Below are 24641 nucleotides of genomic sequence, written 5' to 3' on the forward strand. Positions count from 1 at the left end.
CCACTTCAGGTCCCACACACCCACACAGCACGTACAGCCTGTGACCGCTGGGACCCTCACCTGCCTCCAGGCGTGTCCCTGGGGGATTACGGGTGATGTCCAGGCTTAGGGGCCCGGCAGAAAAGAAACAGTGGCTCTTCCCGGAGTCAGGTTACGGGCTACGTAGGGAGAGGCTGGAAAAGGGGGAATGGCCGCGTGGTCACGTGTGTTTATGTGGTGTATTTTGTTTGTTTGTTTCCAAACGAAAGGATTCTCATCGCTTCGGGAAGCACCTGAGACAGGCCATGACCGACATCATCGCTCTCTTTGGGTTCAGCTCCAACTCCAGGAAGTAACTCCCAGGACGGCTGCGGGAAGGACAACGGAGCTCTTCCGACAAAAACCAAATGAAAAATAGCTGTGACTCCTGATCCTCGTTCAGGATGGAAAATTGCTCTAAAAGACTCACAACTGTTCTTGCCGTCGAGGGTTTGGTGTTTCTTGTTTTCCCAGGACAGCGGGCTCCACCCCGTGAAGTGTAGCCCTACTCCTTTCAGGCAGGTTCCCAACGTGGGGGGCACTTGAGGAAGCGCCCCGAAACTCTTCGCATCAGCTCGCGCTTACTGGGGGGTGGAAATGCCGCGGGGGTTGTGACCTCACACGTGTTGAAAATGGGATGGTCACACTCCTCGGTGGCGACCCGGGACCTGGTACTTTAGGGGCATTTAATTTTTTCCGAGTAAAACTATAGTGTGTTCCGTCCGTCCGGGAAGAACGCGCTGCGGGCTGGAGGTGTTGGCAGCTAACAGCTGACGCACACGTAACGCACTAACGGGAACGCCGTGCTGCCCAACACCGTTGTCCCTGTGGTAACCGTCCTCGTCCAGTTTAGTCTCGCGTGTGTGTTCGCCTGTCCGCGTTGCAAGCATGTAGTTCGCGCATCTTTCGTTTTCCCAGCCTTGTGAGTATTCAGATCCCAGTGCCTTAACCACGGAAGGCCCTAAATGTAAGGGAGACCGGACAAGGGGTTTATTTTGTAGTCTTTTGGTGGAATTGTGGGTGTCTGACTCCTCCGTTTACTGAGTGGATAACCCTAAACAGGCATTTTCCTGTGGTTCCCGTACCCCGAGAAAGACCGGCGCCCTTCTGAGGGCAGCTCTGTGGGCTCCCCCACCCCACTGCCTGCCTTGAGAGCGAGTGGGCGTGCGTCAGAAATGGGGACATTGGATGGTTCGGTATTGCGTGTCTGGAGTCTCCCCTGAACAATAAAGCATACTGTGTGCCTCGTCCTGCTCACCAAACTCTCGGCAAGCCGGCGAGACTTCTGCCCCCGGGAAAGGAACAAAACTTGAGCAAAGTGTCCGGAGAGGGCAGTGCCGAGGCGCCGGGCGGGGAGCCTGGCGAGAGAGCACCCACTGTGGGTCCTGAGGCGCTGGGGACCAGCGATGTGTCGCCAGCAAGCCCGACCATGTGGCTGAGTGTCGACACATGAACCAGAGGTTGAGGTCTGATTCCCGGTCAGGCACATGCCCCAGTTGTGGGCTCGATCCCTAGTGGGGATGTACAGGAGGCAACTGATCGATGATTCTCTCTCTTCATTGATGTTTCTCTCTCTTCCTCTCCCTGAAATCAGCAAAAATGTATTTTAAAAAAATGTTGCGCGTGATGGGTGCTGGTTTCACACAGCCTACCCTTCAGATGGGCGTGCCTTACCAAAAGAGGGTGAGTGACCAAAAAACACGTACGCACTGAATCGTCCTCAGTATTTAATGTAAAAAGAAAGGATCCCGGAACTTGAAACACCACTGTCTCGGCTTCCTGGCGAGTGTGGCGTCCACGTAAGGAACTGTGTTTGTTTTCTGACCACTTTGTCCCCGCTGGGCTTGTCTCTGTGAGGGCGGGATGACTGGAGGAGAAGGCGCCGGCCACGGAGCTGGCTCGGGCACGGTTTCCTATGTCGAGGTTGTCCTGTAAAAACCCCATCTGAGTGGGCCAGAGAGGTTTTTTTTTTCCCCTCTTAAAGCAAGAAGAAATGAAAACAGAAAGAAAAACACACAACCATAGTGAGAAAAACCCCAGTCCACCTGTGGTACACAGCTCCAGCGGTGTGGGCCCCAGGCCGCGCCGCCTGCATCACGCATTCCTGACCACTGACCAGCCTGTGTTACCAAGCATTCAAATGTACACGTGTTAGCACTCAAATATATTTGGGCTTATCTCTCAGGTTTTAAATATTTTTGCTAATCAGTGCAGTTGTCAATGCAATTTTTATATTCCTTAAAAGATGGAAGAGTGGGTTTTTACTGTACATGTTGAAAGGAAGAGGTAAGAGTATTATGTATTTAATTTAATTTGGAACAAACCATGGTCTTAACCAGAACTGTGGTTTGAATTTGTTAGCTTGGACTGTCCATTGCATGTAAATACAATATGATCTTTGGGTTGTAAATCTTAGAAATGTAGTATGAATGTTATCATTAATAAAAGCATTAATCCAGTCTACTACAGCCTTTGTTTCTGACTCTTTTGTTCTGTTAACAAGGAGGTTATAAGTCAGATACCAAGCTGGGGCACTTGGGACCAAGATGAGAAACCAAGGTTTGCAGAAAAAGGCCTGGGGTCAGGCAGAGTGGACGGCACTGGCTTCATGCTCTGGCTGAGAAGGGAGGCTGGTAAGTGGGGCTGTGGATTTTCACTCTACATCCACTCATTCATCCACTCCCTTGTCCTGTGCCTAGAGCAGTGCCTGACATATAGTAGCCGCTCAGTAACTACCGATGCAATGAACGCATGGGTTCCGTTTCCCCACAGTTCTTATCGAGTGCCCACTGTGCTAAGCACTGTTTTACGCACTGGGAATACAGTGGGGACTCCACGAGGTTCTGACTGTAGATCATTGGTTCTCAACCTTGGCTGCACATTAGAATCACCTGGGAATCTTTAAAATCCTGATTTCTGGGCCTCGTCCTCCGGAAATTCTGTTTCTTTGTTATGGGGTGGGGCCACAACATTAGTAACAAAAAAAAACAGAATTTCCAAAGGATGAGGCCCAGAAATCAGGGTTTTAAAAAGATTCCCAGGTGATTCTAATGTGCAGCCAAGGTTGAGAACCACTGCTGTAGATGGAGATCAGATTCCAGTGGGAGGAGTTAACCAAGAGAACCAGTCAAAAGGGTTGTAAGTGTCCAAGGCAGGTGAGGGGACCATGGCAGGCAAGTCTAGCAGAAGGAGGGGAGAGTAGCAGGCCCAGGAAGGGGGCTCACTTAGAAACGGGTTTGAGGGGAGACACCCAGCAGGGCTCGAAGAGCAGCTTGTGGCCAGCAGTCTGGGTGGCTGTGCACATCAGAGGTGACACCTGACACCTGGGAACATGCTCAGTAAAGATGCCTGATGTGTGAATGAGTGGATGGGGCGGTGGGCTTGCCTGAGCTATTCAAGCCACTCACTTTTTTACTTGGGCTCTTGGATTTACATTAGCTGCCCTCTATCCCTACAGTTGTACTCTGCCCCTCACACCCCCACCCCCTGAACTCAGCTGAGTTCAACATGATTATTTCAACCATAAAATTATTAGCGTAAAGCCATCTCCACACATGTATGCAAATCTCCCAGAAAGGGCTGAAAGGACTTCCTTCACCGCGACCCTCCTTTGCAAGGCAGCGTGATTAGGGACACCATGGTGCTCAAGGGACTGTCAGCTTTATCTGATATGTAAATATTTCAGGTGGAGGGTTTGTTTATATAATTTGTATAAAGCCATCCTAGTTTTAATCTGAAGAAGCCGCTAGAGCCTTCTAGGGAGTCCTGCCCTGTGGATCACAGGAACAGGAAGTGAATGTCCAAAAAGTGGGCGAGAGCTTCCTTTCAAGTCAAGCAAGTTTGTCATAAACTACTTGCTGGGAATATGTTTTAGGTCATTCACATGGCAGGAAAATTCCAACAGGGGTATCTTAATTTCATTGTCTTCTTTTGAACTAAACTTCAATGTCCCAGAAAAAAATTTCAGGTAAGCCCTAGCACACTTAAGGCTGTGCCTTGAATTTGGGAATTCTCAACTGCATGACATTTTCTTGGCATTTCTTGAATGGTAAAGTGTAGAGCTAAATGGCAGTACACAGTGCTGCTGTCTTGGTTACTGTTTGAAAAGCTTAAATTTTTAAAAATGAGATTAGGAAGTTGATGTGTTTACATTTTAATTTTACCCAAATAATACTTGCACGTGAAACAGAACCTGAGCGTTATGGTGAATCTTCGCCCCGGCCCGCCCCCTCGCATCCCCAGAATCCCTTTCAGCTCTACCCTTAGGGTTGGCAGGTCAGGCCACCCCGCTAAATGGGCGTTCACTTCTATGGAAGGTGGCTCTAGCTCACTCCCCACCCGAAGCGGGGCGGCACATTAGTGTGAGCTGTGTCTAGGTTTGCGGGACTCCGCCTCCTCCCCAGCATCAGTCACCAACGTCGGGTGCTTATCTTTGACTAGGGATGCCCAGTTCTGTCTCACGTCCCAAGCTGCAGCACCAAGGATGTGACGTGTGCGCTCGGCCTGGCCCTCTGTCCACCCGCAGCGATGGGGAGGTGGGGGAGGGGGGAGCAGAAAAAGTATATTTTAAAGACTAAAGTCATAAGTCAAGCGAGGGAGTCCCATCAGCCCTGCATCAGATGGGTCTGGGGGCCTCAGTTTCCCCACCTGAGCCTGGAGCTGCTGAGCTCCAGAGCGTCCCTCCCTGCCCACCTCCACGCAATGGCTGCTCGCTGGTCCCGGCCTGCTCTCCGCGCACCCCGCCCACTGCCACAGGCCCCGCCCCCTCCCCTGAGACCCAATCCACTCCCCCCTGCGCGCCCCGCCCTGCAGATCCCGCCCACTGTCACAGTCCCCGCCCCCTCCCCTGAGGCCCAATCCACTCCCCCCTGCGCGCCCCGCCCTGCAGATCCCGCCCTCTGTCACAGTCCCCGCCCCCTCCCCTGAGGCCCAATCCACTCCCCCCTGCGCGCCCCGCCCTGCAGATCCCGCCCACTGTCACAGGGCCCGCCCCGCTCACGCCCCACCCACCGGCGGCCCTGCCTCCAAGCCCCGCCCACGGCTCCGCGCCCGCCACGCCCTCTACAGGCCACGCCCACTCCGCGCCCACCCGCCCCCAACTCCGCCCCCTTCCACAACAGTTAACCGCCACACCTGTGCTCCAGCAACCCCAAGGCCAGGTGAGCCCCTCCGAGGAGGCCTGTCTCCAGGGCCCTGGCCCGGCCTCGGGTCTGCAGGCGGGGGCGGAGGGGACGGTGGGCCCCTGGTCAACCCCTCGGGGCGGCTAGACTCCCTGGTCGGGACGGTGGGACCCCTCTCCCCCCATCAGCCCGGGGGTCGCGGTGGTGGGGGCGGGTAGGCCAGGCGCCCTCTTACCTGGCCGCGTCTTTGCAGGTGCGCGGCTCTGCCGATCCCGCCTGGCGCCGGGTGCGGGGTCCCGTCGGGAACATGGACGAGGCGCCCCTGCTGGGCGGGATGTCCAGTCCCGAAGAGGAGATGGGGCCCGACCTGTTCGGCGCAGAGGGTCGGTTTGTTTCGGAAAACACAGGCCTGAAGGCGCCGGCGGTGGTGAAGGCCGAGGAGGAGGAGTTCCACGTGTTTAAGGACCCCTACCTGAGCCCCGCGGGCCCCAAGGAGCCCCTGCTGCACGCCTTCAACCCGCCGCTGGGCGCGGACTTCGGCAGCAAGGTCAAGGTGGAGCTGCTGGTGGATGACCACGAGGAGGAGATCCTGGGCCAGTTCCCGAGTCTCGCCGAGCTCGACCCCCTGGAGGACGCGGTGCTCTCCGCGGCCCCGCCGCCCCCGCCGACTTACAACGTGCACCTGCTGTCCTCCCTGCTGACCCCGCACCGGAGTCCTGCCCTCGTGCCCCTGGGCGCCTGGGCCCTGGACGGAGCCGCCCACGCCGGCGTCCGGGTGATCCCAGTAAGATGGGGGGGGTGGGGGAGGATGGGCACGGTACCCCCTCAGCCCTCCGGGGGCCGGGCGGGGAGGCTGCTGGCTGCCCCCGGCATGTCCCTGTGTCAGCCCCATCCCTGGTTGGTGTCCGGCCACACAGGGTGCAGCCCTTTGTAACCCGTTCAGCCTGCAGGTGAATCACGTCCTGGGTCCCTGGTTCACACCTGGCCTAGCCCCGCAGGGGGCGCCCGACCACAGAGGAAAAGGCCTGGAAAGTGGGTCACACGGGGAGAGGAGCCCTGATGGTCAGAGTAACTGTGTCTGTGAAAACAAACGCGGCGTGGTTGGCTTTTCATGTTCTTGCCTTTAGTTTCTCCCCCCTTTACATTGAGAACGCCTGTGTCATACAGAGCACAGCGAACTCCTGCCAGCTCTCAGATAACTACCCTCCTTTGCTGAAGAAAATCATCGATAATTTTCTGCTCTGTCCTTGCTAAACAAATTCATTTTTTTAAAGTATATTTTTTATTGATTTCACACAGAGAGGAATGGACAGAGAGAGAGAAACATCAATGATGAGAGAGAATCATGGATCGGCTGCCTCCTGCACACCCACTACTGGGGTTCGAGCCCTCAGCCCAGGCATGTGCCCTTGACCAGCATCGAACCCAGGACCCTTCAGTCCACAGGCCAACGCTCTATCCACTGAACCAAACCGGCCAAGGCAACAAATTTATTTTTAAAGGAAGCAAAGGATCCCAAGGAAATGTATGCCACCGCCTACTCCCCACCCCTCATCCCTGAAGGATCTAGTTTGGAAGCTAGGTTACTCAACCATTAATCCTTTGAGTAGGTCATAGGCTAAGCCAGCCGTGGGCAAACTACGGCCTGCAGGCCGAATCCAGCCGTTTGAAATGAATAAAACTGAAAAAAAAAAAAAAAAAAAAAAAGACCGTACCCTTTTATGTAATGATATTTACTTTGAATTTATATTAGTTCACACAAACACTCCATCCATGCTTTTGTTCCGGCCCTCCGGTCCAGTTTAAGAACCCATTGTGGCCCTCAGTCAGAAAGTTTGCCCACCCCTGGGCTAAGCCTTTGCACTGCTGTTGAGATGGCTGGAGCCGGACTCCACATCCCCTACGCCAGCAGCAGCACCTTGGATTTCTGTTTTCTGGTGTTTTGGTTATTTTAGCGCAAGCACTGTTCCTTGGTGTAGAGCAGGGGTCCTCAAACTACGGCCCGCGGGTCACATGCGGCCCGCCGAAAACATTTGGTTTTTTACTTCAAAATAAGATATGTGCAGTGTGCATAGGAATTTGTTCATAGTTTTTTTTTGTAAACTATAGTCTGGCCCTCCAACGGTCTGAGGGACAGTGAACTGGCCCCTGTTTAAAAAGTTTGAGGACCCCTGGTGTAGAGGTCCCATCTGACTGGGAGGGACCACAGAGCAGGCAGCCCCAAGCCCTCCTCACAGAGAGGTTTCCCACAGAACCTCTCAGCCAGCGTGAATGTTCATTTGCCAAACTTGCCCTGATAGCTTCTGCCTCTTGGTCCTGGCACGGCTCCCATACAAACACCATCTTTTTTGAAGGATTACCTGCCCTGTCTCACAGACAGCTGGGCAGGCAGAGCCTAAGGGTGGGGGCGGAGGGTGCACAGTTAGGTTAACTGTGTTTTCCGCCCTCCTTACATTCTTTGTTTTTTAATCCTCAAGGATATTTTCCCATTGATTTTTATTTATTTTTCTTTTATCTCCCCCCCCTCCATTGATTTAGAGAGAGAGAGAGAGGATAAACATCGATAAGAGAGAGAGACGCCGAAACCGGTTTGGCTCAGTGGATAGAGCATCGGCCTGCGGACTGAAAGGTCCCAGGTTCGATTCCGATCAAGGGCATGTACCTGGGTTGCGGGCACATCCCCAGTGGAAGATGTGCAGGAGGCAGCTGATCGATGTTTCTCTCTCATCGATGTTTCTAACTCTATCTCTCTCCCTTCCTCTCTGTAAAAAATCAATAAAATATATATTAAAAAAAAGAGAGAGAGAGACATCAAGTGGTTGCCTCCCATATGTGCCCTGACCGGGGCTGGGGATTGAACTTGCAACCAAAGTACATGCCCTTGACCGGGAATCGAGCCCGAGACCCTTGGGTCCGCAGGCCAATGCTCTAACCACTGAGAAAAACCGAGGGCAGCCCTCCTTACATTCTTATCATTTAAAAAGTATCTCAATTTTAAAACCCTCAATTCTGATGGTAATTTTTTTAACTGAAACTTTTTAGTGTCTTTCTTACTCCATTGATTTTCAGTAATATGGTATTTCTCCCTGTTCTTGGTAATTGGCTGGTGTCACTGAGGTGACAGTTGCGTAGAGCACAGCTGAGACACAAAGGTGGCGGTCATGCCCACCCTCAGTTTCATACTCACGTTGTCCTACTGTTCAGTTAGGGAAGCTCCACACTATCGCTAGCAGCGCGTTGTAAGTTACATTATAAATATCACCAAACAGCAGCAGGGACTGCAGGCTTTGCAAGGAAACAGCAAAAACAATGGGCCAGAAGGTTCCACAGAGCCGACGAGCCTGCTCTCAGGGGGCACTGAAGGGTGGGCACCTCAGGACGGTCCCGCTGGCTGCAGCTCCAGTGGAGTGGGGGCTGGCGAGCAGCTCGAGGGGCGCCCACTGACCTGGGAGTCTGCTCGGTCACACGGGGCCACGTGGAGATCATACCTCTGGCCCCACGGGCAGGTGGGGAGACTGTGCCCCAGGGAGGGAGGGTGAGGAAGGAGGCGCGCAGGCCAAGTGTGACTTCCAGAGAGATGTTCTGTGCTGTGCAGCTGCTGCACCCAAAGTCCCCCACATGGTTTCTGAGCAGCAACCGCTTTTCCAGGTGGAAGTGAAGGAAGAAGGTGGCGTTGTGCCGAGTGAGAGCATGGAGGAGGCCGCTCTGCAGAACCCTCCGTCCCAGGAGCCCTGCAAGTTCCCGTGCTCGCAGGACGCCGAGGACGCCCTGGGCGGCTCTCAGAAGGATGGGAACACCATGGTAACCCTGCTGGGAGAGCGGCTGTTGTGTGGATGCGGGGCCTGTATCGCTGTGACTGAGCCGACTGCACTGGTGGTGTCAATCAGCGTGTGCCTGCTGAGTCAGCATTTTGGTTGTCTCCCCAGAGGGCATTCGAGCCTGCCTAACCCTCCCGCTCCAAGATCCTCACTCCAGCCAGTGCAGCAAGTCAAACAAGGATGAGGACATGGCTGTGCTTTTAAGGACAGTGACCACACGTCACATCAGTCAGCACAGACCCAGGCGGCCTGACAGCAGCCGGCTGAGCGGGTGGTGCGTGGGTGGTGGCCTGTGGGTGGGAGGTGGGCTGCGGCTGCAGGGCCCAGGCTGCTGCCCTCCCTGCCCACCTCCAAGTCCTAATACCACCAGCACTCCTCTCGGAAAGGCAGTCAGTGACACGTGTGGTCTGTGTGCTACTTTCCTGAAATTCTCTTATCCAGTCTGTAGGGTGGGCATTATTTTTGTCTTCATTTTATGGCTAAGAAACAGATGTTACGTAGTCGGCCCATCCGGCGCCTCTGGGATTTGGGCCCGCCCCAAGCATTCCATGAGCAAAGAGCCCAACAACCAAGATTGCCCCCACCCCCGCAGCTCTTGACTCTGAAAGAGGAGGCCTTCGCCCTAAGCCCACACTTTGCCAGGGAATGAACCCGGCTTAGCTCTGGCATGCACGGCACTCGCCTCTCTGTCAGGCCCCGGGGAGTGAGGGCAGAGCTTCTCCAGGACACATGGACCAGGTGAACAGGGCGGGGCCTCCTCCATTTACACCAGACCATTGAGTCAGGCCCCCGGGTGCTCGATGGACAGAGGCCTGGGGTCCACCCTGCGCCTCTCTCGCGCGTGCACGGCTATAATTTAACCCTCCAGATACAAATAAACTCCCCCTGAACACGAATGCTGGCCCTCGTCCAGGGTCGGTGCCCAGAGCTCTGCCCGGAGCGCCTCACTAGCATGGGCTCTCCTGAGACTGGTAACACTGGTCCTTTAGGCCTGAGTTGTCCTGTCTCGGAGCCCAGAGGCCACCGAGGGCAGAAGCACAGCCGGCTGAGTGGAAGCTGTGTGGGCAAAACCACTGCTGCCCTTCCTGGGACGGGGCCACCAGCGAGGGCTCCAGCCCGGCTCTGCCCGACCGACGTGCCTGGCTGGCGGGCCCTTGCCTCATGGAGGGTGTGTTCAGGGTCAGAGCCCAGCCCGGTGGCCTGAGTGCTGGCCAGGCCCAGGAACACTGACGTGGCTTCTTAGAATTTTCCAGTTCTTGGATTAACCTTTCTAAGTTGCACTTGTAGGAAATAACATTAATAGACGTTTAAAAAAATCCCACATATTAAATAAACACATGAGTATGGCAGGAAAGAGCACTTGTCATGAAATTAAAGAAGACTGAGTGGGCCGGGGTAGGGCAGCTCGGTGCGCTCTGCGCTCCCGTGGCCTGGAGGAGGAGGCAGGGGCCTCTGTGAGCCCAGCCACCGTCTCAGAGAGCGTGTGGTGGAGCAAGGAATCGAGAACAGATGGGCAGGTTGCCATTTTCCAAGAAAACAAATTCCAGATTAAAGCTATGTTGTTGGTGGAAGTTCGTGCGGGTTCATTCTGGGGCGGTTTTTTGTTTTGTTTTTTTATAGCAAAGGTGGAAATTCATTGAAGAGAAGTACCGACTCCCACGGGGAGGGGTTAGAGTCCCCCGGGCGGCTTTGACAAGTGAGACCTGACCCTTGTGTCTCATTCCAGGTGCTGTGTCAGTTGAAAGGCGGGACACCTATGCTGCGCATAGACAACCCGGGTGCGCGAGAACTGAAAGCACTGCATCTGGTTCCTCAGTATCAAGACCAAAACAGTGCCCTGCAGTCAGGTACAAAGTAAATTCATTCAAAAGTCATGTCCTATCGTCAGTTGGTAAGTGACCATGTTTGGCTGTGTATATTGAAAAAAAGTGAGATAGGCAGTGAGGGTATTAAGGAGGCAATTTGGCAAACTTCATGTTCCATAGCAGTGAGCTAAGAATGGAAAGATGTCTTTATAGACCAGTGCGTGTGCCTTCCATTGACTGTCTCAAGCTTTGGGATAGCCGCGCCCTTCTTCCACTAGCTGTGGACGGCTTGCCATCCTAACAGGTGACAACTCCTTCCAGCAAGCCGGTGTGCTGGGGGCCTGGTTGAAGCATCAGCCCGCCCAGCTTGAGTGGGGGGTTGGCCCTCGTGTGGTATAAACTGCATGTAAGGGAAACGCCTCCATATAAGCCCCAGGAGTTCTGAAATAACTGCGTAAAATGCTGATTATCTGACACTCGTTTACTCAGCAACTTCTTCAAACTGGCACAATAGTAATAGCGACATGCAGGTACGTGATTATCCTGTAACGCCTTAGGCATGACTAAAGAGACTGAATGGTGTAGCTTTCAGATTGTGCTTGCAGAAGGTAGACAAGAATTCTTCAAAACTGGGCATTTCTATGTGGACTGCATATGTAATTGCGTTTCTCCAAATCTTGATTTAACCAGAATATTTCCTTACCAGATTCACTGCCCATAATTTAAGTCCACATTAAACCCAGATGTCCTCTCCTGGACCTGCAGAGTCTGGGCAGAGAGAGAGAGAGAGTGTGACCCTCTTCCATCCGACAGTCCCTTCATCCAGGAACAGGCAAGGCCTTCGGGACTCTGCCTTGTCTCACTGTGCAGAGCAGGGCGGGCATGGTCCTCCCAGCCGGAGCTTCCGGGCTCCGTTCCCTGGAGGTCAGAGCTGTCTCTGGTCCTCAGAGACACAGGCGGGGCGTTCTTTCCCACCCCACCCCCCTTTCTGGCCGTGGCAAGCCACCGTGCCTTTAGATCCACAGGAGGACTTCCTTGTCATGTAATCCCCATTCCCTTGCCTAGTCCCCTTTGTGATGCTGTAAACATACTAAGTATCAGCGTAAAATAACTGTATCCTGACCTAAGTCTTAAGGTAGCATCACTCAGAGGCTGCAGGTGGGTGATTCGGGAGACGAAGGCACGTCTCCTTCCACTGGGACCCACCCAGCCCTTGGTGCCTCAGGAATGGTTGTCACTGTGCCCTTGGGCCCAAGAAGCACCTACCAGCTCTACTCCTTAAGTAGTTTGGGCTAAATAACCTGATCAGGATTTACATCCTCACCACTAAGTAACCAGCTGGAAAAGAAACACAGACATGGAAAGTACTTCACCTGATGACCAGCAGATGTCGCTGTGCTTTCTTTGAAAATAAACTTTCTGGCGGCTTCCTGGTGGGTGTGCTGCCTACTCCAGGGTACCTCAGCCAGCAGTTTGGGAACCTGGGTATGCAACATTGTTTAGGATAGACTATCCCTGGAGCTCAAGCTAAGTAGCTTCATGGCAAAGAAAAAGGGTGTAATTAGTAAAAACTTACATTGACTTGAACGTTTTTATAGGATAAAAAACAAAGAGGATGAAGATAAATTTAAATGACTTTGCACATGATAAATCCATGATACATTTCATGTTTGAACGTTCTTCCGTGTGCACGTGGAAGGAAAACAATATATGCATCAATTAATTTTAATTGTCTTCCTTACAGATGTCCCTAAACCAGTGACTACTTTAGTAGGAAGATTTTTGCCAGTGCCACCAAAATTAAATCTCATTACACAACAAGTGAGTCATGTTTTAACAAAAAAACAACTACTGTCTCTTGAAATTTTGATTGTCAAAGTTGGAATTTCTCAGGAAATACAATTATCCTCCATATAAAGATCCACAGTGAACCATTTACCAAGTGTTCAGCCCCGTCCCCACAGTGACAGGCCTGGGAGGGGTGGATCCGACCAAGATGCGGCTCTTTGTCCCCCAGAACAAAGCAACATAAGACACATGACTCTAAGCTCCTGCAGGAGACAGACAGCAGACAGACCTAAAAAGGGAGTCACACTGCGCCGGGACAGCAAAGGATGGGCACAGGGCATGGGGGTCCGTGGGAGGAAGGCGGACCGGTTGGCTCCACTGAGAAGGTCTTGAGAGACAGAGGGAGGCAGCCAGGTGGTGCCTCGCGGAGGCAGATTCCAGGCAGGGCCCAGCACGGAGAGCAGGACAGCGGGGCTGGGGTGAGTGAGCGTGAGCGGGAGGAAGCGGCAGGTGATGGAAGGGCTGTGCCTTCACTGGGCTTAAAGGGGCCGGCCCAGAGCGGGGGCAAGGCCAGTGGTAGACCGCGGCCCTAACAATCTCAGGCCGCGGGCATGGAGGTGGCGAGAAGCAGCAGCTCCTCAGGGTACTTTGAAGGCTGCGCCAGTGTTTGTGAGAGGCTGGATGTGGGAACCGGAACCGGTTGAGCCAAGGATGCCAGGGTCTTCAGCCTGAACATGGCCCAGGGGGGGTGTCCTCGGAGCTGAGAGGGGAGTGGGGGCAGCCTGAGTGCCCCTGGGAATGTGGAGTTCAGCGTCTCGGAGTTGTTGGGAGTCGGCTCAGAGGGCGGAGTCGGCACACCTGGGATTGACAGCCACCAGCTAGAGATTTCTGAGTCTGGTTTAGAGTTAATATTTGTTGAGTAAATATTTCTCAAATGATACAATAGGCAGGAGGGAAGGGTTGCTAATGAGACATCAAATGTTATGAGTTTAAGCCAGAGGTGGGCAAACTTTTTGACTCGAGGGCCACAATGGGTTCTTTAACTGGACCGGAGGGCCGGAACAAAAGCATGGATGGAGTGTTTGTGTGAACTAATATAAATTCAAAGTAAACATCATTACAGAAAAGGGCACGGTCTTTTTTTTTTTTTTTTTTTTTAGTTTTATTCATTTCAAACGGCTGGCGGGCCATAGTTTGCCCACGGCTGGAAGCCGTGGTCCTGTGAGCGCAGTGCACCTCCTCCCTCCCTCCTGGCCGCCCCCCTCCCCCCTCGCTGCCTCACGTGGCACTGCTCTTCCTCCTCGGAGCTCTCGCAGGAGAAATGCCCTTTAGGCCACACCTCTCCTGGCTCTCCTTGGCTGTGATGATTCTTGTCCCCATTCTGGCTCCCCTGACTTCTTACCCTGTGGACCTCAGGCAAGTCTCCTAGCAATGCATTTGCTGCCTCCCTGGAACCCCTGCTTCCTTGCCAGCCCCCAGTCCCGAGTGCTGTTAGAGCCTCGCTCCTCAAGGTGTGCTTCGAGGACCCGCGCGGGCATCCCCGGAGCTGCTGGAAACTTGGCTCTCAGCCCCGCCCAGAACCCGCATCCCAGCGAGGTGCCAGGGAGGTGGGTTCCTGTCTCCACTCCTGGGTGCCAAACGCCGCTGAAGAAGGCTGTGGGTTCCAGCAAAGGTTGACCTAGGTTTGCTGCCTGCGTGGCCCTTAGGAGGCATTCCTTTTTCTCTGCGTTACTTTGGGCCTAAGCAGAGGGAAGAAACTGCCCCTGGTTTATGCGAAGAATGGCCTCAGCCCCGTGAGATCCTTTCTCCAAAAGAATCGCAGCTCTTTGGACGGCTGTGGGGACGGGTGTCTGGGACGGAGGGACACGCGAGCACGTCCCTCCTGTGAACGGAGTCCCCGTGCCAGTGGGAGGCTTTGCCCAGAGGAGTTGGACCAGGGTGGCTGCTTGGTGTCCTCGAGCCCCAAGAGGCAGCAGAGACACACAATTTAAAAAGAGGCGAGAGGGGGGCGAGGAGGAGGATGGGTAAAACGGTGTTTTTCCCAGGCTGTACTGCGTAAGTAAAGCTTATTTTAAAATTTCAAGTTTTCAGTGGAGGGACAGGATAGGGCGTTTAGCTGTGATATAGACAATCTCAAAACCTAAATGTATCCAACCCTTTTCATTTCTTCAAGCTCTGAGAGGGAGAAAATTAGGTCAGCGATGTTGCTAGCTTTTCCTTTCCCTGTGAGCCACGCTGCTGAGGAACAAAGAAAAATAAGCTGGAACCAGGAGAGCCACGGCCGTGGATAAAGCAGAGATTACGACATTGCTTTTGAATTCGTTAATGTTGACTATGAAATGCTCCTTTTGAATAGATGAAAAAGTAATGGTTGCTAATGAGACATCAAATGTGAAGATCGCTCATGTTACACTAAGGATATAATAATAATGGCCATTTTTAGTTTACAGAGATTGGTAATTGAATTTATTTCACAAAATGAAAAAGATGCCCAATACAGTGTTCTAGCCAGCAGCTGACCGCTGTGTGTGCTGCCTGCCAGCTGGTCTGTGGCCTGGCCCTAGGTCCCAGACGTCCCTCGGTCCGCAGTCAGGGCCCCTGGCCTCGGCGCCCTGTGGCCAGGCTCCTGGCTGTGGCCGCCACCTGGGCTGGAGCCTTCGGGGCTGATGGCACGCTCCTGCTAACAGACCCAGACTTGTTGTGAAGGGATTTCAAGATAAAACCAGGAGAAGGATTGTTTTCCTCTGTAGCTAGGGGCTGACTGGAAGGAACGTTTAAAACAGGTCCTCAAACTTTTTAAACAGGGGGCCAGTTCACTGTCCCTCAGACCGTTGGAAGGCCGGACTATAGTTTAAAAAACTATGAACAAATTCCTATGCACACTGCACATATCTTATTTTGAAGTAAAAAAAACAAAACGGGAACAAATACAATATTTGTATTTGCATGTGGCCCGCGGGCCGTAGTTTGAGGACCCCTGGTTTAAAACATCCACTAATCCAAAATATGCTGGCCTTGACTCTCTGCAGCTGGACCACGGAGCCCAGCCGGCCGCGGCCTTGGGGTCTGCTCTGCCCTCGGGACCAGCCCTCCCCGCACCGCCCCGGATAACGCTGGCTGGGTAAGGACCATCGCCATCGACAGTCCCTCCTTCAAGAACCTAAGAGGCTCTCTCGGGTGCACTGTCATTTTCTTCTAAGTGGAAGCATTAGCTTTGCTGCAGCCTTCCCCAGCAATAAAAGAGCTTTTGGGAGGAGCAGCGCGCGACAGTGTCGTGTGCGTGGGGTTGGTGTCGCTGGGACGGCCCCATGCTGCCGCTGGGCTGTGTCTCAGAGGCTCCGTCTGCTTCACATTGGTTCACGTGAGCTGTTGTATTTCTTTTTTCTTTCTTGCTATCATCACGTGAGCAATGGCGTGGCCGTCACTTACTGTGGATGGTGGTCTTGGCGCACCTTCCCGCGGGTCCCTCACGCTCTCTGGCAGCGCGCCAGGCGGTCTCCGAGGGGACGTGGCTGCACTTCCTGCCTGGGACCTCGATTGCCATTTTCAAGTGGCGGCTGTCATTGTAACTCAGTAAACTCGCCCAGCTGGTTGAAGCTCTGTTCACATTCACGGACCAGCTGGGATGGGCAGCCCTTTCCGCGCAGGCAGCCTCTGTCCTGCCCCCAGGAGTGCGGGCAGGCAGCCTAAGGCAGCGGGCGTGGGCCTGAGGGAGGCAGCCCGGGCAGTGGGAGAGGGGCAGTGGGGGAGGGGCTCCTGCGGGGCTTCCCAGGGCACAGGCTCACCAGGCGCTGGCAGTGGGAGCGGCCGAGGGAACCCCCTAGTTCTGGAGGCTGTGTGGCCGTGAGGAGTGAGCACCAGCCGTGATGATTTCTGTTCTCCGGCTTCCCCCGGGTGCGCTGCGGTTGCTGTCCTGGCCCCTGGTCGTGGCCGGCACAGCCAGGCGGCCCTGCTGGTTGCGTGGCAGGCCGGGTTGTGCAGCCATGAGGGGGGCATGGGCCGGAAGACACTGGTTTCCCCTCCTTGCCCTCGGGAGCTTTGCTGTGTGCTTTGGCGCGGCCAGGACCCCAAGGGGACTGGGCTCCCACAGCCCCGGCCCCACTGGGCGCCGCTGGAGGACCTGGGGGCAGAGCCTGGTGAGGTGTCCTCCCTGCAGCCCATTTCTCCCGGTCCCTCCCCGTCTCCAGCCTCTACCAGGTTTTCTCACTCAGCACAGTCCTTTTTTTGAGGTCATTATACAGGTCATACCCAATTTTCTGTTATGAATGACGTGCCAGGAACAGTATGAGCTTTGTGTTCGCATTTTTTGCTGCGAATAATTACTTGATTTGCTGTCACTGCACGAACCCAGCCGGTGATCTGCATCTGAACGCCCTGTGCTGGGCCTGGGGTCTGGGAGGGCGGTCAGGGGCTGCTGCTCCGTTCTCACCCGGCCTGGCCCCAGCTCGTACCTCTTAGGCTCTCCACTAGCTTCCTTGTTGATTTCCCCAAGACAAGGCCAGACAGGGTCCGAGTAGGGATGTGGGCGGGGGTCAGCGTGGGCCTGGCCCACCAGCGAATGGGTGAATTCACTCCCAGTCGCCCTTCAGGCTGGGTGTGAAGTGCTCTCTTACCAACTAGCTGATCACGTGGATGAAAGTCTGTCCGGCCACCGGTGTTGGTCCAATAATCCGGTCACCAGTATTGGTGTGAATTCTGACGCATCCTTGCTGCTGTTATTTTTGGTAACGTAATGACAACTATAATAAGGAATATGAAGTTTCTGCTTTTCTGGAAACTTTAAAAATATGTCTGTATTGGTTCAGAGAGGAAGGGAGAGGGAGAGGGAGGGGGAGAGAGAGAGGAACCTCCGTGATGAGAGACGTGAGGGGGTGTCCCGGGGGAAGCGGGGCAGGGGCTCTGGAGCTGGAAGTGCCACAGCAGCTGGGAGCTGGCGCAGTGACGGGGTCTTCCCATTTTCCCAGGAGGAGATGGTGACTGCGAGTCAGGGGCAGAGTGTGGACCCTGTCACACGTGTGTCCCCAGCATTCATCTCCCCCACACAGCACCCAATGGGAGAGACAGCAAGACCAAGCCTAGAGCAGTGCGGCCTCGGGTCCCCTGCGTCTTCTCTCCCAGGAGGGTCTCCAGTGCCCTGGCGGAGGGGCGGGGACAGCTGGTGGGAAGACGGCTCTTTATTAACTGACATGTCCACCCCAACCTGCTGTGTTCCCGGGACAACAGCAGTGGGGCCAGGGGATGGTGGGCATCAGTGGCCATTTCCAGGAAATGGTTTTGACTCGGCCACGGCCTGTGACAGGCTGTGCGACTGTCCCCACAGGTACTGCGACTGCTTTGCCAGCGGGGACTTCTGCAACAACTGCAGCTGCGATGCCTGCTGCAGCCACTTACGCCACGGACTCGAGCGCTTCAAGGCCATTAAGGTAAGTGCCTTCCCATTAAACGAAAGCATCTCGGAAGCACTGAAATGTCTCGCAGGCGTAAAAGCACCGCCAGAGAGCCTGCGTTTCCGTTTGGGGAAAGCCTGGGTGTTGACGAAGGTTCACAGAAAGCGGCAGGGAGGGAGCTCTGCCCTCCCCTGGGACGCCCCGGGACTCGGAAGCTCCTGATTCAAGAACTCGCACATGTCCACGTTGTCTCGACCTGAGAAACGGTCACACACGCAGCAGAGAGGCCCACGTTGGAGCAGCGTGCTCTGCAGACGTGTGGCTGGCCCCCTGTCCGGGGGAAATGGGGAGGAAGCTCTCAGCCATCACGAATGTCTCGATTGTGCTCCAGGACGTCCGGGTGACGGGAGAACCTGGGCTCCCTTCAAGGCTGCCGCCCTGCAGGCCGCTTGCTAACGGCTACCTGCGGGAGCTTGCAGCGCCTCTTCTGTGGACACACAAGGTGCCCAGAGCAGGGAGGACAGTTAGGCTGGGGCCGGGGGCCTAGTTTGCACAGGACAGTGAGGCCATCACCGTGGACCGGAGATCACCATGCGCCATGGCTGGTCAGTTCCTTGTTCCTACAGTAATCTAACTCCCCTCTTGAATTAGAGATAAATTTGTTGAAATTGATGACACACATAACTTCAGTATAGTAGCACTTTCTTTAGGGCAAACGGTACTGTCTGCAGTGTACAACTCTTAATTTAAAAAGTGGTGGCATTCCCGTGCACTGCTGGTAGGAATATAAACTGGTACAACCATTTTAGGGAGTTGTTTGGCACCAACTACTACAGCTAACCCTTGCATGTACTATCACCCCGCAGTTTCATCTTACTTCTAACACACAGCCAGTAGACATGTCCGCCAGAGCCTTTACAAGAATGCTCTCAACAGCTTTACTCATAGTGGCCGCAAACCGGACCCGACCCGGGTGGCCGTCTAGGTAGGGCGATGAGCCTGTGCGGGCTGGCCGTCAGAGGGGCAGGAAGGAGGAGAGCTGTGCAGCTGCGGGAGGATCTCCGGGCGGGCGCTGCTGGAGGAAGCCAGGCGGAAAGGGTACACGCTGCGTGATGCCGCCTGCGTGAGGTTCCAGCAGAGGCGGAACGAAGCCCCCAAGTCCAAACAGGTTCCCCTGGGGGTGCCGATGGGCAGGTGTCATCCGGAGTCTCTGGGGCGGGGCCGTCGAACTTGACTGACTGGGGCACACGGGGCACAGCCTGCTCAGAGTCCTGACCTCGTCCCGCAGCACGTGGCCCAGGTCCCAGCCGCCAGCCTGCGGACGGGACTGCGCGGTGATGCGTGTCTGTTTATGAAGAGCACCGAGTCACACTGTTGTTAAGAACATGTGCACGTGTGTGTCCAGGGAAGGTAGGTAGATGGATAAGACATGTGAACAAGCCGGATAAAAGGCAGCTGAGTTGCATGAGAACAGCAAGCTCAGCGGCCCAGACCCAGGCTCGGTGGGCCTTGGAGTCGATTCCATCACTTGCCGTCGCTATGCAACCTCCAGCACCCCAGTTTCTGCGTCTGTAAGACCAGGGCAGCAGGCGTTCACACGCCCCACCTGGCTGCGTCGGTCCCGCGGGAAGATGCCGGAACGCGGCGCGTGGGCAGTGGTGAGCCAACGGCAGAGCCCCGGGTCCCGCTGTCCTAGGAAAAGCAACAAGAAACCCTGGAGGAGACGCGTCCACAGACACAGCCATTTCCTCGGCATCTTTGCCAACCGTTCGTTTTCTACAGCAAAAACCCAGCAAACATATATGACGCTGAAGCTGGGGGGGAGGGGGTGGGGGGCGGGGAGCCTGAGAGACTGGCTGCAGGAAATGGCAAGCGTGTGAGCGGAGTGAACGGACCGGCGGTGCATTTCTCACTGATGACGGGGCCGGTCACTGTGGCTCCTCCAGGGAACAGTGAGAGCAAGTGACAGGCAAAGCTGACCTGGGGCTGGGAGGGAACCCCCAACCCACATACATGACCTTGACAGGGAATCGAACCCTCGACCCTTCGGTGCATGGGCTGACGCTCCAACCACTGAGCACATCGGCCAGGGCTGCGAGCTTCATTTTTAAAAAGTTGTCATAGAGGCTCAGATGTAAGAAAGGCCTCATGATTCTGCAGATGGGCGCTGAAAGGTCGGGCAAGCAGACCTAGCCATCTATCCCCCCTCCGTTACCCCCGTGCAGATCCTGAAAATACAGTCAGAACTGGTGCAGAGATGGCGAACCCTAAAAGTGAGCGCAGCCCCAGGCGCTATGGCGTCCCTGCTCCTCACGGCGCCCGCTGGCTGCCGGGTGACGCCGTGTCAGCCACGTGCCTCTGCCCAGCCACGGCCATGTGAGGTGCAGGGGACCTGTAGCCCCTGGCATTATAGAGGAACTAGAAATCCCAAGAAACCTCCGTTCAAAACACCCAGAGGTGCAGAATAAAGCACGCCAGGCACCTTTGAGCTGGAAGGAGCAGAGGGAAGTGGCAGGGGTTGGGCAGAGAGGACGCTAGAAACTCCAGTGTCCCAGGGCCAGCTTGCAGGCCGTGCCCAGGGCCGGCACAGGCGAGGGCTTGGACCCAGGCTTGCTGGACTCAGCCGGTACCCCCTCGCTGCCCCCTAGGTGCAACACTGCCATGAAACAAGGAAAAAAGTCCACCCACTGGGAGGCAGGTAGGCCTGCCCAGAACACCGAGCACAGGCCAGCCGGCAGGTTCAGACTCCTCCACCCCCTCATCTTCTGCCGCAGTGGGAGCCCGAGGTGCCCTCAACTGCTGGCCAAGGTGAACCCAAGCTGGGATTGTGTAACCAGCTACGCAGCTGCATTCAAAATCAGAGTTAGCGCCCCCTGGGGACTCACCCACACTCACCCAGCCTCCCAAAGCCCCTCCCCACCCCCTTGTCAGCACCCCACTGTGTCCCCTCTACAGCGGCACCTGGGCACGTGCCCCTCGCGCTCCTCACATCACCGCCATGGGCTCCTCTCACTCCTGCTCTTTTGGTCTGAAAATTGCTGGTTATGTGTACACCATAAAGCTATTGAAGGTCCAAACAGAATTTGTTCTTCTGGGTGATTGTAGGACAATTCTCTATCTCCAGGCCAAAATCATGTGCTCCTCTATCTGCAAATGCATTGGCTGCAAACATTATGAAGAAAGCCCCGAACAAAAAACACTCATGGCCGTGCCAAACTACATGGAAGCTGGCAGTTTTGAAGGCAGCCATTACGTGTCAGGACTCCCCAAATTCAGGAAGGAGAGGTAGGTGCTCGGAACTGACCTCCTGATGGGGAACGGGCTCATGCACACACTGGAAGGGGCGGGCCTGTCTGCAGGGCGGGCGCCAGCGACCGGACGAGGTGCCGTCCCCCCTTCCGGACTCACCCTGGACCCACACTGTCCCCAGAGGCCCCGCTGCTTTGTCCTGGGTGTCCTCCGCGCAGGAGCCACCAGCAGGCCACTGGCCTCGGGCTGCGGGGTGTGGCTTCCAGACAGCAACCCTCTGAGCCGCCCGTCACCGGCACCGGCACCGTGTGGTGGTAGCGCAGAGATGCTCGGGACACAGGCTGGTCCTCCCCAGCGCGGTGAACCCCTGCAGCTGGGTATTTTCCCATTCATTAGCCTGCGGCCATGTGGTGGTCCTCGGAGCTCAGAGATTGAGTAATAACTTTATATTGGACTAGATTTATCCTTTTAAAAACCGCCTTTGCGTTCACACGTCATTAATGTTGTTGAACAGCCACGTTCATGCTCCTTTGCTTAGAGACGTCAGAGGTGGCCTCACTGTGGCCTGCAGAGGGCTGTGTGGTGGACGCTGACCAGGCGTGGCCCAGTCCTCTGGGAAACTGCAGGGGCAGTGTGGCCGCCTCCCCCGGGACCACGTGTCAATGGAGTGTGACGAGGGCTCCAAGCCGTGGACTCTGGTCTCAATGTGATAGCTCCGCCCCGGGCAGCCCTGTCCTCTCACCTTCAACTCAGTTCTTGCGTGTTACCTTGGTGGAGAGGTGTTTTTTTAAGTGTGTTACTTTATTAATATATTTTTATTGATTTCAGAGAGGGGAAGGGAGAGGGAGAGAGAATAATTGATTGGCTGCCTTCTGCACGCCCCCACTGGGGATTGAACCTACAACCCGACTATGTGCCCTTGATCGGAATCGAGCCTGGGGCCCTTCAGTCTGCAGGCCAAGGCTCATCCACTGAGCCAAACGGCCAGGGCTGTGGGAGGTTTTAACCAGTCCCAGCACCTATCTCTATTTTCATAACCCAACACTTTTTAATAGAGTTTTCCTAAAGTGTTCAGTGTGAGCGGCCTTGAGCTGAGCCACGCTGTCCCGATCTCCTGGGGACTTGGCTGCCCCTGCAGGACTCAGCACAGCGTCTTGCAGGTCCTTGTTCAGGGCCCATTGGGCAGTCAGAGCAAGCGCACCCCAGGGGTGACAGACGAGGGAGTCCTCAGAGCCCCTGGGGTTCCCCAGCCCCATGCACACCTGTGGGGGAGCGGGCACCCAGGAGGGCGGCACAGCCCTGCATGACGCTGGGACCCAGGCTGCTTGTCCGCAGGGACTGGTCTGGCCTAAGGTTCCTGCTGCTGCTCCTGCCCAGCCGCGGGCTTGACCGGAGCCCAGGCCTCTGGGTTTGTGAGGATCTAATTTTGAGAAACTTAGAATCGACCATGAGAGGGATGTCAAGAAGCTGACAGATTCACCTTCCTCTATATTTCCTTCTAAAAGCAGTCCTTGATGCTATTCTAGTGAACAGCTTTCAGTATCAGGAAGACAGCATTTGGTTTTGCCAGTGAGTCCCTGAAATGCATGACAAGCCCGCCCCCTTGAACGCGCCTGCCTTTAAGAGCAGCCGGAACTCTGACCATGGCCTTGACTGGTGTGTCCCTGCAGGCGGTCCTCGTGCATCTCCTGGGAGGTGGTGGAAGCCGCGTGCGCCTGTCTGCTGGCTCAGGGCGAGGAGGCGGAGAAGGGGCGCTGCTCGGAGGGCCTGGCCCAGCAGATGGTCCTGGAGGAGTTCGGGAGGTGCCTGTCCCAGATTCTCTACATGGAGTTTAAGTCCAAAGGGTTGAAGATGGAGTAGAGGAGAAATCTGAAGGCTGTTATGCAGAGAAGCCCCCAGAGGAGACTCCCCAAGGGGATGAGGTCAATAGGGTGACTCTCCCCTCTCCCGCCCCGTGGGAGAGGAGAAGGTGGGAGGAGAGAGGAGCCGCGGGTCTGCGCTCGGGGTTCCGGGGGCCCATGGAGGAGAGGCTGCTTTAAGGAACACGAGGCCGGTCTGTGTCCACAGCTGCACCATCGAGGTGGGCGCTCCCTCTGCACCAGGGGACCCAGGGGGCTTAGTCTGGGAGGGTTTGGCATCCACAGCCCCTGTTTGAGGAAGGGCGTGACTGACGACATGGCGGGGCCAGGAGGGAGCGTGGGCTCCCGTGAGCCTGGGACCTCTGCACCCACACCCAGTGCTGGTGGGTGGACACGGGGTGGGAGAGGGAAGAGTCACCCTATTGACCTCATCCCCTTGGGGAGTCTCCTCTGGGGGCTGCTCTGCATAACAGCCTTCGGATTTCCCCAATTCTTAGAAATAACGTCTCCGCTGGGCTGCTGAGATGCAACCTGAGATCTCTAGAGAGACCTGAACACCCCAGGAATCGAGGGCGGGCGTGTCCCAGGGCCCAGGGCTTACCAGCCCGGCTGACGCCCAGACACCGAGAGGCAACGGGCGCACAGGCCGCGCTTTCATCGTAGCGTCTTGAGTTGTGGGACGGAAATGTATCTAGTTTCTTAGGTGTTTCTGTTTGATTGTGGAAAAGCTCTAGTGTCCAATAACTTCTCCGTGATTACTGTGAAGCTATTGTTGTTGGTAGAGTATGGTTAAACTGACTAGTTTGCAGAAAGTAGCAGGTAATATTAGCTGTTAAGTTGACTCCTTTGGTTCTATTGTAAAAGCAAAGAATAAAAATTTCAGCTGTTTCCTGTGGCTGTAATTAGCTTGGTGACTGAAAATACACTTCGTCATGTTTCTGTGTGTGGATGGTACTGGCCCCCCAGCCAACCTTCGGAAGCGGGCAGTGTGGCTGGGGCAGCCGTGGGCAAACTACGGCCCGCGGGCCGGATCCGGCCCGTTTGAAATGAATAAAACTAAAAAAAAAAGACCGTACCCTTTTATGTAATGATGTTTACTTTGAATTTATATTAGTTCACACAAACACTCCATCCATGCTTTTGTTCCGGCCCTCCGGTCCAGTTTAAGAACCCATTGTGGCCCTCAGTCAAAAAGTTTGCCCACCCCTGGGCTGGGGCCTCTGGCACACTGGGGAGCAGGAGCTGGAGCAGGCCAGCACAGCGATATTTGGAACAGCCTCCTGACACTTCATTTCTCTGTTTAAACCCCCTTGTCTCCCACCCGGATCCAGTCTCTGAGGTGAAAGCTCGAGTTAGAGGCAGAGCTGTGAGTTCTCGGGAGCAGAGCTGGGGCAGAGCAGGGACACTGCGGCCAAGGGTCACCTACCCCCCCCCCCCCGCACCCTCGGGCGGAAGGGGGCCGCGATGGGGCTCTGTGACTCCTCCTGAGGCTGCCTTCCTTCTCAGCAGGGCAAATGGCAGTACCTGCCGGCCACACAGGTAGTTTTAAAATTTCTAGTCACCACATTTTAAAAAAGTGAAAAGGAACAGGAGAAAT

The 24641-nt window shown here is 55.2% G+C and overlaps 2 protein-coding genes across 3 annotated transcripts in view; both read left to right on the forward strand.

The window, feature by feature from the left end:
- Positions 1-2484, forward strand: part of CPT1A (carnitine palmitoyltransferase 1A) — a 38858-nt gene extending 36374 nt beyond the window's left edge. For both annotated transcript variants that reach the window (XM_059709844.1, XM_059709843.1), the window contains one exon: positions 249-2484. In XM_059709844.1, coding sequence (XP_059565827.1) covers positions 249-335 — 87 coding nt within the window. In that variant the 3' untranslated portion in view covers positions 336-2484. The remainder of the gene's footprint in view (positions 1-248) is intronic.
- A 2636-nt stretch (positions 2485-5120) lies between these two features.
- On the forward strand, positions 5121-23046 carry TESMIN (testis expressed metallothionein like protein). Its single transcript, XM_059709846.1, has 9 exons — positions 5121-5177; positions 5392-5922; positions 8787-8939; positions 10683-10803; positions 12506-12582; positions 15579-15670; positions 17870-17972; positions 21061-21221; positions 22856-23046. Exons 2-9 carry the CDS (start codon positions 5446-5448, stop codon positions 23043-23045), a joined length of 1374 nt encoding a protein of 457 aa, XP_059565829.1. The 5' UTR covers positions 5121-5177; positions 5392-5445; the 3' UTR covers position 23046.
- The last annotated feature ends 1595 nt before the right edge of the window (positions 23047-24641 follow it).

Source organism: Myotis daubentonii, chromosome 9 (assembly GCF_963259705.1).
Source record: "Myotis daubentonii chromosome 9, mMyoDau2.1, whole genome shotgun sequence".
Lineage (NCBI taxonomy): Eukaryota > Metazoa > Chordata > Mammalia > Chiroptera > Vespertilionidae > Myotis > Myotis daubentonii.

Excerpts from the sequence above, each read along its gene's own strand:
- TESMIN (XM_059709846.1), top strand. The coding sequence starts at position 5,446 with ATGGACGAGGCGCCCCTGCTGGGCGGGATGTCCAGTCCCGAAGAGGAG. Across the intron at positions 17,973-21,060 it reads AGCGCTTCAAGGCCATTAAG|GCCAAAATCATGTGCTCCTC; the intron begins GTAAGTGCCTTC and ends CTCTATCTCCAG. Across the intron at positions 21,222-22,855 it reads CCCAAATTCAGGAAGGAGAG|GCGGTCCTCGTGCATCTCCT; the intron begins GTAGGTGCTCGG and ends GTGTCCCTGCAG.